Genomic DNA, 16,756 nt, shown 5'->3' on the forward strand with positions numbered 1-16,756 from the left:
AAGGCCCACTGTCTCCGCTCTCACCCCCCCCTCAGCACTGACCATCCCACCAAGGAGTGGCTGGCCCCCACCCGCTCACAGCCACTCCCCTCTCCTCATTCTCCCACGTGTCCCACACTTACGAGATGAGTTCAATAACGGGATCCCAGAGAACGCTGAAGTTAATATACAACATGCTGAGCAGATAACGGAGCGGGACCTGGGGGCAAACAGAAGGGAGGTCTAAGTGGACGTGGAAGTGAACAGAAGTCCAGAAATCACTCAAGAATGAAAATTAAATGTTTAAATTTCCAGTTTCTCTTATTTTCGGATGTTAAGTTTTGATAATGCTGAATTTCATCACCAACAGTTTAAAAAATTAAGTGTTCCAGTTAATGTGCTGCCTCTTCTCTCAGAAGGAAAAAAGCAAAGGAGGAAGAAGAGGGTTTCGACATCCCCTGAGGAAAGAGATGCTCCATCAGTTCACATCATGCTCTCTCACAGTTCCGAATCCCAAAGGTAACTGAGGCCTGTTTGAGGAGGGGACAAGGGAAGGGCAAAAGGTGGGACTGAGCCTTGAGCACCCTCCCAGGAGACCAGCAGCTGCTTGAGAACAGACAGCTGGGCACACCGAGCAAGCTCGGACCTAAGCTCTCTGACCACTACAACAGAGAGAAAGAGAGACAGAAAGACACATGGAAGAACAGGTAGAATGATAGATAAATATAAACAAAGATAAAGAGATGGAGAGCGTAGAGAGTTAGCTAAAGACAGATGAGACACAGACAGCTTATCGAAGGATTTCCAAAAAGAATTAATGGGGGGCTCTGTCTAAAGGGGCAGCTAGGTTCTCAGTAACAAAGATCCAAGACCATTCTGATGGATGAAAAATGCTACTCCACCTCTAGAGGAAAAAAATGATGGTATATGAATACAGATTGAAGCATATTTTTAAACTCCTATTTTTCTTTTCTTTTGGGGAGAGGGGGGAGATAGGGGAGAGAGGGTTACTCTGTTTCCTCTCACAACACATTAACCTGGAATTACATTTTGCACAACAGAATATGCACAATCTTCATCAAACTGCTTGCCTTTTCAATGAGGGGGTAGGGAAGGAAGGGTGGAAAAGAATTTGGACCTCAAAACTGCATGAAATGAAGGATAAAATTGTTTTTAAATGTAACTGGAAAAAAATATTAAAATTTTTTAAAAGGGGAGGGGACAGGACTAGATAGCACAGTAGATAGAACACCAAGTCTGACCCGAGTTCAAATCCAGCCTCAGGCACATGACCTTGGGCAAGTCACTTCACCCTGTTTGCCTCAGTTTGCCCACCTATAAAATGAGCCGGAGAAGGAAATGGCAAACCACTCCAGTATCTCTGCCAAGAAAACCCCAAAGTGGTCACAAAGAGTAAGATGTGACCAAACAACAACAGACATCACTAAAAGGTGCCATCCCCTGCAATCCGATAGGGTTACATTAGGATACAAAGGGTGCAGGGTACTGGAGGAGCAGACTCCCCTATAAAAGTCTAGTCTGTGGGTGACCAGCAAAGGGGGGAGGGGTGGAACCTGAGGAGCCTGGGAAAGTGCCGCCAGCATGTTTGCAGCAAGAGCCCACGACGGCAGCAAAGCCTGGAACGAAGCAGGTGCCTGCTTACGGGGATGGCATGGTGTGTGGATGCAGTGAAACCTGCCCAGGCCACAGGAGGGGGCAAAGGTGCCCAGGAACTCACACGAACCAAGGCAAAGGGATGCAGCAGAACCAGGAAAACTGCACACACCACTAGTGATGCAAACAGAAAGACCAACAAAGCCACCGAAACCGCCTGCCGCCAAGTCGTTGATGGGCCAAGGATGGCGTCACTGGCTCTTGGTGGAGGAGGCGGGCACGAGGGTGCCAAACTTCAGGCAGCGTCAGGCTTCTGGATGGGCTGGTTGGTTTTACTACACTATTTTAAATTCTTGATTAGAAGGGCTAGATCTCTGATAGGCAAAGGAAGGGAAGGGCCGTCACTGTGGCAAATGCAGTTAGTATAAAAAATAAACATCAGTAAAAGGCTTACTTAAAATGAAAATATTTGCTGAACTAGCCAAGGTTCCACAAAGAAAGCAGAGGTGGGACTTTCGGGAGCAGGCCGGCCCTCCAGAGCTGATTCACCTCCCTGGCACGGGTACAGCTCTGCGTGACGGAGCAGAGTTTCTGGGCCCCAGTTCTCACCCCGCAGCCAGACTGCACGTGAGCTCCCCACCCCACCACAGGGAGGGCCCCAGACACCAGGCCGGCCCAGCCGGGAAAGCCTTCTGAGCTGGCGCTCTGCGGGCAGAGGCTGGGCTCGCTCCCCCACAGGGAGGCACCACGGAGGAGGAACGGGCTGAGTGCAAGAAGAGACGGCCCAACCGAGGCCGGCCCGTGTCCCCGGGCCAAGCAGTGGGAAGGGAGAGAGGCAGGGAAGACTTGGGAGGCGGACGGGCTGCAGGGAAGTCACAGCTTATGTCTTCAGATCAGCCGGCCTCCAAACCCCAGGCGGGCAAGTTTACCACAGGACAGAAGGACTCTACACAGACACTGGCTTTACCTCGTGTAAAGGTCCGTCAGGGATGGACGCCTGGATCAAGTCATGTCTCAGTTTTCTCAAATGCAAAAGCTTCTCTCGGTAATCGTTCACAGTTGCTGGGACAAGTTCAGACTGCAGCAATGTAGCAAAGATAGACTGGCGCTCCCCTATCCCATCGTCCTATGCAAAAATAAATGTATTCTAAATGTTACAAAGCAATATTAATAAAAATAAGATGGCAATAAAAAATTTTAAGTTATTTTGGAAAAGTGGTATTATGATCTCCCAGGCATTCTGTAGTTCAAATAATGAGGACAGGACAGTCCTCATCATTCCCATTAGCATTAGGGGAGCTAGAGCTGCCCTACTCTACTCCTTCATCTCAGAGAGAGAAGGAAACACAGGCCGTGCGAACAGGTAAGATTTGGGCCTCACGTGGGCCTCCAACTCCGGGGCTCTGTTACAATTACAGGGCAACCCAAGCGCCCCCTGAGCAAAGGGCAAGTAGAGAAAAGGAAGAGAGCAACTGAAATCCCAGGGGAAGGGGCTGCAATACCTCCATCGCCTCGGGAAGCTGGACCTTAAAGTGGTTCAGGATCCTTATCGTCAGAAGTCGAATCTGATCCAAAGGAAGACAAAGAAAAAACGGTGAGAGGGGCACTGCCCTGAGCTCTGGGCCAGCAGAAGGGCCGTCCCGAGGGGGCGGGGCCTGTCTCCCGGCCTGCGCAGAGGCGGAGAACAAGCCCCCCCTCAGGCTCAGCACCCGAGGCAGAATCCAGTGGGCTAAGAGCAACCCCGCAGCCCGGCCCAGGCCCCTGACCCCAAGCTCCCAGCAGCACCGGCCACTTACCAAGCACTTCCCTCAGGAGTGCCCGAGCTGGGAGCCGGAAAGCTCCCACCTACAAGCCGGGGACCCTGGCCCCATTTTCAGTTCTAGATGCAGACAATGGCAGTCTCCCCCTTGGGGTCCCAGGGCCAAACAAGATCCTGCCGTGGAGTGGGGGCTACAGAAACGCCAGGGAGCAGTCGGCACCAACCTCTCCCAGGAGCCCTGCGCTAAGCCCCCGGGTCTTCGGAGGGACGGACAACGGGAGAGGGGCTCCCTCAGACCTGAGGCTCTCTCCGCACACATCCAGGCCCGGGAAAGGCGACCACAAGCACTCACCTTGGACACCCCGGCCGAGATATTTGCTTGCAGACTGACATACAGGCTCATCAAAGTCTCCTCTGCCAGAGGTTCCGAACAGCCAAAGAGGGACAGGCGCTGGTAATAGAGGTCGGCCAGCAGCAGCACAGAAGGCTCCTCGGGGAAGGTCCTGAAACGAGAGCCCGCCCTCAGCACCCAGTTCTCCAACAAGCACGAAGCCTGGGAGCACCCAGTGGCAGCTGACGATGACCAACGATGGCCGAGACTAGAAACAATTTATAAAGGCTTCCCTTTGATGCTCGAAACCAGAAGCCCTCGAACACTGAGCTGGGGGAAACCTTCAAGCCTACTTTTCATGTCAACAAGCAGACTGTTTACTTATTAAGGGAACTGTTCCCTGCCCTCAAGGAGCTTCCATTCCACTCAGAGGAGCCCTAGAAAGTAAAACCCAGAGAAGCTACAGACTTGTTCCATGTCACACAAGGAAGGAGTGACAAACCCTAGACCTCATCCTTCCCTCCCTGCCCAGTACTGTTTCTGCCGGGTCACACGGCGCCAGTGAACATGTGCCCATAAAAAATAGGGGCACCAATGCACTACTGGTGGGGTTGTGCACTGGCGAGCACATTCTGGAGAGCAGTTTGGATCCATACACAAAGAACTACGGCTCAGACCCAGCAATATCACTGCTGGATTTGTATTCCAAAGAGATCAAAGAAAAGGAAAAAAGGTCCTGTGTACAAAGATATTTATAGAAGTTCTTTTTGTGGCACTAAAGAATTGGAAACTGAGGGAATGTCTATCGACTGAGGAACGGCTGAACAAGTTGTGGTATGCGACTATAACAGAATACTATTGTGAGCTTTAGAAATGATGAGCAGAGAATGTTTGTGGCCGGTCTCTTTGTAGTGGCCAGAAACTGGAAACTGAGCCGATGTCCATCAGTTGGAGAACGGTTGGGTAAATTGTGGTATATGAATGTTATGGAATATAACTGTTCTGTAAGAAATGACCAACAGGATGATTTCAGAAAGGCCTGGAGGGACTTACACGAACTGATGCTGAGTGAAATGAGCAGGACCAGGAGATCATTATATACTTCAACAAGACTACAATGATCAATTCTGATAGATGTGGCTCTCTTCAACAATGAGATGATTCAAACCAGTTCCACTTGTTGAGTGATGAAGAGAGCCATCTCTACACCCAGAGAGAGGACTATGGGAACAGCGTGTGGACCACAACATAGCATTCTCGCTTTCTTTGTGCTATTTGCTTGCATTTTGTTTTCTTTCTCAGTTTTTCTTTTCCTTCCTTCTTGATCTGATTTTTCTTGCGCAGCAAGATAACTGTATAAATATGTGTACATATATTGGATTTAACATATATTTCAACATATTTAACATGTACTGGACTACCTGCCAGCTAGGGGAGGGGGTTGGGGGAAGGAGGGGAAAATTTGGAATAAAATGTCTTGCAAGAGTCAGTGTTGGAAAAGTTACCCATGCATATGCTTTGCAAATAAACAAACAAACAAATAAATAAATGGATGAATGGATTGGTGGGAAAAAAAAATAAACGAATGAATGAGTAAATAAATGAATGGATAAATAAATAAGAAGGAAAGAAATGGTGAGCAGGATACTTTCAGAAAAACTTGAGAAGACTTATATATGAACTGATGCAAAGTGAAGTGAGCAAAACCTAAACACCACACAATCTGCAAAATTATGCAAGAATCAACTGTGAATGACTTAGCTAGTCTCTGCAATACTCAGCAATGCTCCAAACCCACCTCAAAGAAGTCATGATAAAAAATACTGTCCACTTCCAAAAAGAAATGGGGCCAGAATACAGATCAAAGCATATTTCTTTAACTTCATTTTTCTTGCTTTCTGAAAATTGTTGGCAACATGAAAATGTTTTGCATGACTTCACACATATAATGGATATCACATTGCTTGCTTGTTCCATGAGTAGGCGGTTGGAGGAAAAGAATTTGAAATTCAAAAATTTTTTAAATAAATGTTAAAACAAAGTATAATTATTAAAAAAAAAAAAGACATTGGATACTCTCTGAATCTCTTACTATGAAAGGAAGTTGAAAAGTATACTAGAAAAAACCCATCATATTAATTTAAGACCTTTTCTTTAACTCGCTGTATCCTGACAAACATTTTTCTTAGGGACAAATTGTTGCATGAAATAATGGGTTGTATTACAGGGATTTCCTCAAAATTCACATGCCTATAAAAAAAAAAAAATTACATCCATTACCCACAAACAAATGGCAGATTGGATGGCCTCCGAGTCAGGAAAATCCAGGTTCAGCTTCTACCTCCAATAAATACATACTGGCTGTGGGAATTCAGGTGATAAATGTTCCCATGGCCAGTCTCACTTCTGTTTCCCACAAATAAAAATATAGGTTTCAGTGCCTCTCAGAATCCCCTGATGTGTACCAATAACTCTTGTCCTAAGAATAAACTCATGCATAAGAAAAGCAAATTTAGTTCTTGATGAAATAAATCATAGACCCATGCTAACTCTCCAAGGAAAGGAATTCTGGCAAGGATGCTCAAGCAGGCAGAGACACTGAGGCCAAACACAGTGGAGCCCGAGGAAGCCCCTCCTCCCAAAGAAGGCTTCCACTGAATCCAAAGAGCAGTCATGGAGCCCATCCAGGTCACCTGTAACATTGGCCGGCCCTGGGCCCTTTCTCCAAACACACTTCCAACAACCTCGATGACTACCTCCTAACTCATAACAATAATCTGGGTGAGGAAGTGGAATTCACAGCAGAGCGACTGAAAGGGGCTTGCAATGTACAGATGAAGAAACAGGCCCCAATTACAGAGTCACTAAGATGGGATTCACTCACCCCCCCTTCCTACCTGATTCCAGGCCCCCACCACACAATTCAAGGAGCATTTACAAGCCCTACTACAGATATAGTAACAGGATACAAAGATCAAACATAAAATAGTCCCTGGGGAGAAGGGATGCAATGAATGCAATCATCCCCCTTGTTTTGTTTTGTTTTTGTCTGTCTTCTTCCACAGCAGGACTTTGGGAAGGAAATTGCCATTCTCATATATTTGATAAGAGATGTATAATGAATATACTGCTAATTTAGGTTCTTCAGAGCTACCATTTTCCCAGCAGATCCTGACTTTGGGAGTCAGTCTCACTGGCAGTTTGAAATGATTGCTCAAATCGTGACAATGCTTTCCTGTGCATATTAAGTGAAATTAAAGACTGCAGAACCTGTTCCTGTAACAGAAGTCCGGTCTGGTGCCCACCAACTAATGACCCTTTTTTACAAACAATCGCTTAAGAACTCAAGTGCCCACACTGTCCTGCCCTCCTGGGCTGGTGGCAAACCGCTTTGGTCCTGGAGATGCCCACACATAATTCACCCTCCCCCCCTCCCTTCCCACTGTGATTTATGTCCATCACTGCACCTTTCCCCAGCTGAAGGAGTTCTCCTCATGAACCTCAAAGGCCCGCAGACCGACTCCCCCCTCTGAAAGCACCTCAGTAAGCTGCTGCTTGTTTGCTGGCACTCCTGTCTCGGGCCTGCTTTATGTGCCTCTGGCTATTCCCAGGTTAGAGACCGATCCTGTCCAGGCTACATTTTAAATGCTGTTAACATCTTACATGGAAATGTTTTTTGCACAACAAACGGATAACCTATGCCAAACTCCTTACCCTTTCAATGAGGCAGGGAAGAAAGAAAGGGAGAAAATCTGGAGCTCAAAATTTGGAACAATATTAAAATTGTAAAAATTAATTGGGAAAAAAATCTAATATTAAATTAGAACTTAATTTTTTAAAACAGTATCTCTTTTAAAGATTGAAAAGACCAGATAACCTCTACGAGCATCAAAAGAACCTTCCCTTTATCCAACTCCTTCCCTAGAGGCCACTGAGTGGCACTATGGATAAAGAACCTGATGTGGAGCTGGGAAAACCCAAATTCAAGTCCAAAAACTGCCTCAGTTTCCTCATCCAGAAAATGGGGCTAACAGCATTAATGAAGATAAAATAAGATCATATTTGTTCTGCACTTAACAAACAAGTTCTTGTTGCCTCATGAACGTTCTTTATTTTAAACCACTGAAAAGATCCAAGAAACCATTTCACTTACTCCAACAGTTTCTTCACTCGTTCCACAGGAATCAACTGGAGAATTTCAGAAGACTCTTCTAAACTCAGCAGAGCATTTACTGCCTGGCACAGGACGAATAACTCCCCTGGAGGAGTGGAAAACAAAACTTGCTCATGAATTGAACAGACATCGCATTCAGCCTCAAAGCTAACCTCAACTTCTGGGAGAAAAAAACAACCCCCAGCTCTATGCTTTTAAATACGCAGTAAGTGCTTACTAACTGTGTTCTGAAATAAAATAAAAAATAATTATCTAAACGGCAAGAATGAAAGAGAAGGAAGGAGAGCCTAGAAATCTGGCAGACCTCACAGGGACATAGAGGTTCTTTATTTTTTTGTCCTGGGGCGTGGGGGGAGGGTGCTCCAGGCAGAGCTGGAAAAGCGGAGTGTCTTTTTTAGCTTGGGGGGAGAACAGAGCACTGAAAGTGGGATTAAGAGACCTGAATTGGGCTCCTGCCTCAGACACTGTACTACGGGACCTCTGGTGAGCCTCGGCAGCTCTCACAGCAGCAGCGCCTGCCAGGCGGCTGTTGGGAGCAGACATCACAGACGCCAAGTGCTCCATCAAGGCGAGTTATTGTGGCTCCTGTTGTGGGCGCCGAGAGGCTGGGATACTCTGGGAAGCCCATCTCCTGGGAAGGAAGAGGGACTAGGCCCCTTCTGGCCTCACATCGGGGCCCAAGCTTTGGCTTTTCTAAGTTCCTGCGACAGCACAGACCCGGCGAGCCACGCTCCGAGTCAGGCCGGCCCACTCACACATCAAGGACTGGGGGGGTGGGGGGTGGGGAGGGAGTGCCCGCTCGTGCGGGAGGTGTAAGGACTTCCAGAAGGGTGACCCTGGCACACAGACACAGCCAGCCCGGCCGCCCCCCCCGAGCAGCAGGGCCAGGTCCCAGCTCCCTGGGGAGGCCCCAGGTCAGATGCACCAACAGAGGAAGTTCAGAGGCCAAAGGGGAGCAGCACCCACCTTTACCAACGCTCCCCGGGTTGCTGCTGGCCGCAAAGAAGGAGTCTATGAGCCTTGTGACCAGAGGCACCATCTTCTCTCTCTCCATCGGTCTGCTCATAACGGGCGAGGGAGACAAGAAATCACATCAGTTTTAAACAGTCCATTCATCTGGTGGCACTTGATCAATACAGTGTAAGCTTTCTGAAGGCAAGCATTAGTCTATCTCTGTCTCTATGCCCCTCATGCTAAAGATATTTTGGTTCAAATGAAATTTTTCCTGAGAAGGGAAAGATTGAAACTTGTGGTTCCACTGAAGCAGGGACCTCCCCGTGAGAAGCCCTCTCTCCAATGCAGACCAGCACCCGTGCACAACGTCCCCCTCTGGATGCAGACCACACCCCTCCCCACCGCCCCCTCCCCAAGGCCCTGCCCTTCCCTAAGCCACCCAAGGCCCGCCTCTTACCGAAGATGAGGCAGCACCACAAGCGCCGCCCAAAGGTGGGAAAGAGACCCCGTCTCTGTGCTGGGGGGGAGCTGGATTTGGGAGAGGATGTGGCCCAACACCAGCAGCTGTTCCGACTCTGAGCCGGTCCTGGTCCTCTTCTGCCTCGTGCGGGGTCTGTGAGGACATGAACAGAAAGGAGAAGGCGTCTAAGCCCGGCAAGCCCAGCCTTGCCCAGCTCTCAAACGGGGATGAGGCGGCACAGAGGGAGCGCGTTCTCTGCTCGGACGAGTCGGCCTCTGGCTCAGGGCTGCCCAGGCCCGGCCCAGGGGGGACCCCGCCAGCACCGAGTCCCGCCCCATCTCGTTTCACAAGGTGAGGAAGCCGCGGAGCTGATGTCCCCAAAGTCACAGAAAAAGCGCCAGCAGCAGGAGCGAGCCCCAGTGCTCCTGCCCTCGCACCATCAGGCAGGGAAGCATGGCCCCCTCACCCCAGAGCTTCAGCCAGAGAACCCGAGGCAGGCGCGGCTGCTGCCCATTTTAGAAATGGGGAATAAGGGGATGGGGGAGGCATAGCAGGACATCCTTAACTGGGGGTGGCCGGAAGCCTTGGGGGACACACCCTTCCTGGCAGAGGTCACAGCAACACCGACTCGAGCTCAGCAACCACCTCATCCAACTGCTGCTTCTGATGAGGAGCTCGGGTCAGGACTGTAAAGGACTTGCTTAAAAAGTGTAAGGAGAGCTATAAATGTAAAAGGGCAACCCTTCTGCGACAGGAGCCACTGGGGGGAGGGGGGAGCCCCTGTTTGTGCATTGTTTTAGGACTTACTAACTTGTTCTCTTTTCACACAAGCTCATCCCCAGCCAATATCCAAACAACGATGCACTCAACCCCCTCCCCTGTATAATTCCCAAGAAAGCTGATTAATCAATACTGAATAGGGAGGAAAAACAAAGCCTAGAGAAAAGCCGGGGAATATACCCAGGTAAATAGATACAAAGGGAAGTAAGCAGACATAGCAGAAGAAAATATTCACACATCAGTGCGGCAAAGGACAAGAAAATAAACTAAATGCTGTGCACTTATGACAATCTAATTGTCCCTGCAGGAGTCGGGGACACACACTTCTTTGCCTGCTTTGCAGAGGGACAACCGGACTCCTGCCGTGGGGGTCACTTCTGAAGGGATGCTTTTTTCCTTTTTTTATTCTATGTTATGGGGCCAAGGGACAGATACATGGGACCTAAGGGTGATGCAGAAACAACACAAAATGGCCCTTAAAACCAGCAAGGATGATCTATATCCAGAGAGAGGATTATGGGAACTGAATATGGACCACAATGTAGCATTTTCACTCTTGTTGTTGTTTGCTTGCATTTTGTTTTCTCGTTTGTTTTTTTTTTCTTTTTTGGTCAGATTTTTCTTGCGCAGCAAGATAATTGTGGAAATATGTATCGAAAAACTGCACATGTTTAATATGTATTGGGTTACTTGCTGTCTAGGGGAGAGAGTAGGGGGAAGGAAGGGGAAAATTTGGAACACAAGGTTTTGCAAGGGTCAATGTTAAAAAACTATCCATACATGTGGTGCAGAAATAAAAAGCTTAAAGAAAACCTCTGCAAGGAGGGAGGTGTCCTTGAAGTCTGCTGCAGACTGCCCTGACCTGTGGCCTCTGCTCACTCTTGCTCCTTCTGGCTCTGCTTTTTCCCCTTTGATCCCCCCCAAGACCTCAGTGACACTAAATGTATGATTCAGCCCCAGAAAACTTGATAACCATCAGCCCCACCGACGGGACAGTCTGAGAGGGGCTAGCTTGGATGGCGGGAAACTAAAAGCGCCTTCGCCACGGGCCAGCCCTGAGCACCGGGGGCACCAGAGAGGTAAGGGACTATGGGCCCATCATGTCATGTAACGCCGTCCTTGGCTGATTTTGCTAACTGTTTTCTCTGTGAAAATACAGGTTTGTGGGCGTGAGGGCAGACTCAGAAGGGATCCCCACAAACACCTGACAGAAAAGCAGCATCAGCTTTAAAAGAGAACAGGCTGCAGGGGGGAATCCATTGTAGTGAGGAGGGTCCTGGGCCCCACCGGGGACGCAGAAGCTCCCAGAAGTGGCGCTAATGCGCCCAAGGCTTTCAAAGGCTGCAGCAAAGCCCAAGCCCTGTCCCGCCATCCCCTCCTCCTGCTGCCTCCAAGCTGTAGCTTCCTTCCCCACTGGTGAAACAAAAGGGCTGGAGAAGGCCTCGAGGGCCCGTCCCACTGAGCGGCTTCCTACAGGGCCTAACACTGGGAAGAGCTGCTTCCCCTGCAGCTGCCTGGTGCCTGCCCCAAGGGCCGCGGGGAGGGTCCCGCCACGAGCAGCCTTTCTGACAGCCAGCCCCTATAACAGAAGGGTGCCCTCACTGGCCAAGGTTTCACTTGGGTGCCCACTTTCCTGGTGTGGAAACTCCCTCTCTCCATGAAAGACCATCGATCCCTCTGAGGCACAAGGCCCGGACTAAAGAGGGCCCCCTCTTTCCCAGCTGCCTCGGTTACAACTTCCTGCTGAGGGGGGTGCCCCCTAATGACGAAGCAGTGAGCACACAAAGCCCAGAGCAGCGGGGTCCCCTCCCGTCTCCGACGGTGCCCCCGCAGCTTTGGGACGGCTCTAGCTGTGTGGGCCGGCTCCCCGATGGAGCCCGGCCCTGCTCGAGGTCAGGCTAGTCGCGGACCCCCGTGGGCCTGCTCCCGGGGCCCCCTAAGGAAGGCTCCTTCCAAGCTCATCCTTTCCTCTATCTTGTCCAGGGGATCTCGGCCCCAGAGCGCTACTCACCCCAAGGGCCTCGCCTTGAAAGTCAGGGGGTACTTTTCAATGGCCATGGAGCCCATGGTGGGTGGCGGGGCTTTGTTCAGAATGAGCTTCGCCAGGATGGCCAAGGCCTCCTCCTTGGCAGCCGCGTCTTCGGCCAGGAAGCAGTTCTCCACATACTCCAACAAAGTGGGCAGGAAGAGCTGGAAGACATCGAAAGCCCCCAAACAGGGCACTGCTGAGTGACGCTTCCCTGGGCTCCACGCTTTCTCCCCAGGATGGTCTGGGAGGGCCTCTAACCCCTCTGGGGCTCCGTTTCCTCCTCAGTAAAACGAGAGGCTTCTGAGGCTCTCTCAGGGACTGTGCCATGACCCTCGGACCACTACGATGCCCACATGGGGGGCCCGGGAAGGAGCTGTGAATGCTCAGACTGTGCCCCACAGGGGGACCCTCTGGCCCTGCCCAGTAACTGCCCCTGCTGGCCTGGCTCCTCCGCCCCAAAGCTCCTCGAGGGCAGCGCTCTGGTGGGGCACAGTGCCCCGCGTGGGGGACCAGCTGCAGGACCTTGACTGCTCTGCAAGGTGCTCCGAAGCCCAAGCCTAGGTGCCCAGTGTCTGACAAAGAGGACCACGCGCAGGGACTTCAGCCTGGAAAGGCCCCCCCAGCCTTGCCCCTCCTGGGAACCTGCCCACCCTCAGAGGCTGCCGAGGCAAAGGCAAATCCCATTACTGCACAGAAACGCAGCGGGGGCGCGCTGTCTGCGGTGAGCCGGGACCCCTTGGGCCCTCCGACTGGTGACGCCTGAGACCACCTTCTCAGAATGGCATTTAAATGCATATAAAAAACAAGATTTGCAAAGGAAACCCAACATGAGGAAAAAGAAAGGTGTCGTTTTTCCCATCCAAGTTCGTGGGCCCAGGTTTAAGAACATTCACTCTAAACGTTCTACTTGACCTACCTGTTCAAACTGCTTCATGGAAAACATCCCACTGGAGAAATCAAAAATCAAACGTCTTTCAAAGCCGCTTTCAAAAGTCTATGGAACATAAACAGAGTCGGAGGTGAGCAGGCCCCGCGAAGGACCCTGCAGCCAGATGCCCGATGGCCAAACTGCCCAGGACAGGGGAAAGGGTAGTTCGAAGGAGCAGGGGTCAAATCTCAGCCCTGCGGCAGAGCCCCTGAGGGAGCCTGCTCCTCATCTACCGAGGGATGGTCTGCGCGGTGCCCTCTGGCCTGAGGGCAGATGAAGGGGAATGGGGTCACCCACACTCCTGCTCCCCCTGCCCCGGCAGTCAGGCTGGAGAGGCCTGGGAGAGCCCTTCGGAGAATCCCAGTTAATGGGTAAAATATCACGTGGGAAACCCAAGTGGCCTGAAATGGAGTTCTCGGTGGCCGCAGGCCGAGAAGCCGTGTGGTTTGCCCCGGGACATCCGGCTGCAGCAGGGAAGGACCACGCACAGAACCGAGGGCCCAAGAGGTGGACACTAGCGCCCAGGCCTTTGGCAGGACCTCTGTCGCTGCTGCTGCTGCTCCCCGGTGCTTCAGCAAAGGGGCTGCAGCGGATCAAGCCGGGGGCCAGGAAAAGCCGCGTGGGAGAGCCCAGAAAACAAGAGGGGCTGGCCCGTCAATGCCATCGGGACAGCCTGTGGGGGCTCACCCTCTGTGGTCTGAGAGGAGAGGAGACACCCGAGCCCTCGGAGCACACTGTGGCCCTAAGCTAACAGCAGGGGCCACCCCCATCACAGCCCCCTTCCTGCCCACACGAGCAGCTGGGACAGTGTCAGGGGGACCACACACTAAGCGCTCAAGGCTGAACGGGGACAAAAACAGAAGCTACTTGAAGAAGGGAGGGAATCCCTCCTTGTCATACACAATGTCTCCCCTATGAGGCCCCCCCAAATGTGGAAAGGGCCCCAACTACAGAGTCAGGGGACGTGGGTTAAAATCCTCACATCCCTCATCAGCAAGACAAGGGGCATCTCCTGAAGCCAGGCCGTGCCCATGCCCTGGGCAACCTTGGGCTGCACCCAGACTCTGGCCCAGAATCCCAGACCCATTACCTTTTCCACGGCTTTCCGGATGAGGGTCTCTGGCAAGGAAATATTCTCACCCAAGACTAATGCAGAAATCACTTCGAGGAGGACCTTACGGCAAGATGTGGAGAGATCAGGGATGTCCAATGTTTGCAATATTGTCTGTAAGACCAAAGAAGGGATTAGGCCGGCACTCGGGGCCCCAGATGGCTCGTGCACAGCAGGGCTGGATGGACACTCACCGTACAGATTGCTTCGGGCTGCCCAATTTTGGAGCCACTGGCATGTCTCACCAGGATGAGGTAGATCTGCAGCAGCCTCTCCATTTGGTCTGAACCGCCCGAGCAGCAAGACGTGGACATTTTGTCCTGGAGCTCCAGGAGCGATTCCTGTCAAGGAGAGTGAAGGACAAAGATTGACAGGAGCCCCTCCTGGTCACAAGCACTTTGCTTAGGAAAATGTATGCAAAACAGGTTCTCTAGGCGCTTAGCACAGGGCCTGGCACCCAGCACGTGCTTCATAAAGGTTTAGTCATTGGTTACTGAGTGACTGAGACACCCTCAAAACAGCCCTGTTTGCAATGTGTTTGGTTTTAGTTATTATTTAGTTAAATTAAGTTAAATGGAACCTCACTCAGCACAGGCCAGAAAATCCCTGCTATAGCAGGAAAGAACTCTCTCGTTATACAGAACCCTCTTTTCGTTTGGCCCCGTGATTTAATGGGTACGGGAAGTTCCCGATGAGGAATCTCCCTCCACCAATGCAGACTTCAGCCCTGCCCACAATCTCAGAGCCAGCTGCCTGGAGTCATGACTTGTGTTGGGTCGAAGAGCAGCGTGGCGCAGGCGAGGCTCAGAACCAGGGGCAAGGCCAGCTCTCCCTCCTCTGCCGCTCTCCTCAAACAGGATCCATCCCAGTTCCTCCAAACCAAAGCCTTACCTGCAAGCATTCCCAAAACACTCCAAAATGGTCCTTGTAGACATAGGCAGCCGAGGACTTGACCATCTGCCTGAGCGCTTCCGCCACCAGGTGCCAGGGCAGCTGTGCTTTGGTCTCTGTAACTGGGCCCAGCTTCCTTAGAATTACCCCGACTGCCTGGGAAAAGCCAAAGCAAAGGATGCATTAACACTTTAGCTCTTGTTTCCAAAGTTGACATAAAAATAGACAATAACTGGAAGCATCCATCAAAAGCTGGTAAAGCTATCTGCAGATGGTACACATTAAACCTTGCAAAAATCCTGAGAGGGAGAGGCTACTTTGCCCATTTTACAGATGAGGGAACTGAGACAGACAGAACTGTCTGTGCCCAGGGTCACATAGCTAGTAAGAGTCTAAGGCGGAATTTGCGCTCAGCTCTTCCTGACTCCAGGTACCCCCATCCACCTGCCCACAGCATGCTGCCATTGTTCAATTGCTTAGTCCCGTCTGACTCTCTGTGACCCCAGGGATCCCGGCACATCAGGCTCTTCTATTGCACATCATCTCCCAAAGTCTGTCCAAGCTCATGTCCGTGGCTGCCACGATACCATCGGCTCGTCTCATCTGCTGCCCTCTCCTTCTACTTCAATCTTTCCCAACATCGGGGGCTTTTCCAATGCAGCCCCTCTCCTCCTTGTTTCACCAAAGCATTTAAGCCTCAGCTCCAGTCCTGGACCTTCCAGGGAACAGCTGGAAGTGATTCCTAAGAAACTCATCATTTGATCTCCTTGTTGTCTGAGGGACTTTTAAACCAAAAGTCATCTCCAGCACCAGAATGTCAAAGTCTGACTCCATAGGGCTCAGCCTTCCTTGTGGTCTAACTCTCACAGCCATATTGCTACTGTAAAATCCTTAGCTTTGACCCTATGATCTTGCTTGGCAAGATGACATCTCTGCTTTTTAGTCTGCTGTCCAGATTCGCCATAGTTTTCCTCTTCCCATTCTCAAATTTTTTTTTTCAATTAGCCAGCTCATCCTTAGTTCCTTCCCTTTCCAGAAGTGATTTATGGATCAAGAATCATTTCTCAATTCCCTTCCCCTAAATCTGGCAGAGAGCCAAGAATTCTGGAGCAGAAATGTTTTATCAGTGCTTGGGGAAATGACGGGGGAATTCCAGTTGGCACACCCTTTGGGATTTGGGACAACAGCCAAAACAAACATTTCTTTAAAGGAAAGAGGAAAAAGGGATCCGACTGATAAAAGAGTGCAGGGCCAACAGGAAGGCCACAGGTGAGAGCTGGAGAGAAAGGGCTATTCCCAGAGCAAGCAATTGAAGAGATTTGAGCCCTAGACTGGTATCAGAGAACCAGAAGTCGTAATGAACAAGTACAACTCCCTCTCCAGCTTGCCTCTCCTCTCATTGCCCTTCATGCTCACTCCCCAAGTCATTCTTTACTTCTTTTCATCTCCCCATCCAATCCTTTCCCCTCCCTTATTTACCTTGGATGCACAGGAGTGGAACATATTTCTAACTCCTTTGCACATTTCAAAAAGTAACTGTCCAACACCTTCCACTTTTGTGGGATGTTTGCCAAGGTCAAGAAACATTAAATTCAAGAGGGCGTCTTGATCTGAAACCTAGAGAAAAAAATCCCAAACAAATGTCATTCATAGCTTTTAAACATACAACTTATAACAAATCAACTTTTTATTTTATTTGTAAACTGTTTCAGGTATATTTAACACAGGAAAATAAATTTTTAAAGG

The 16,756-nt window shown here is 50.4% G+C and overlaps 1 protein-coding gene across 1 annotated transcript in view; it reads right to left on the reverse strand.

The window, feature by feature from the left end:
- Positions 1 to 16,756, reverse strand: part of UTP20 (UTP20 small subunit processome component) — a 92,085-nt gene that overhangs the window by 62,476 nt on the left and 12,853 nt on the right. The window contains exons 7-19 of the mRNA XM_031938972.1: positions 16,490 to 16,627; positions 15,011 to 15,166; positions 14,314 to 14,460; positions 14,099 to 14,233; positions 12,997 to 13,074; positions 12,063 to 12,241; positions 9,269 to 9,424; positions 8,824 to 8,915; positions 7,837 to 7,942; positions 3,705 to 3,855; positions 3,096 to 3,158; positions 2,561 to 2,719; positions 123 to 199 (exon numbers count right to left, since the gene is read on the reverse strand). Of these exons, the coding sequence (XP_031794832.1) occupies positions 123 to 199; positions 2,561 to 2,719; positions 3,096 to 3,158; positions 3,705 to 3,855; positions 7,837 to 7,942; positions 8,824 to 8,915; positions 9,269 to 9,424; positions 12,063 to 12,241; positions 12,997 to 13,074; positions 14,099 to 14,233; positions 14,314 to 14,460; positions 15,011 to 15,166; positions 16,490 to 16,627 (1,637 nt within the window). The remainder of the gene's footprint in view (positions 1 to 122; positions 200 to 2,560; positions 2,720 to 3,095; positions 3,159 to 3,704; positions 3,856 to 7,836; positions 7,943 to 8,823; positions 8,916 to 9,268; positions 9,425 to 12,062; positions 12,242 to 12,996; positions 13,075 to 14,098; positions 14,234 to 14,313; positions 14,461 to 15,010; positions 15,167 to 16,489; positions 16,628 to 16,756) is intronic.

This window comes from Sarcophilus harrisii, chromosome 5 (assembly GCF_902635505.1).
Source record: "Sarcophilus harrisii chromosome 5, mSarHar1.11, whole genome shotgun sequence".
Lineage (NCBI taxonomy): Eukaryota > Metazoa > Chordata > Mammalia > Dasyuromorphia > Dasyuridae > Sarcophilus > Sarcophilus harrisii.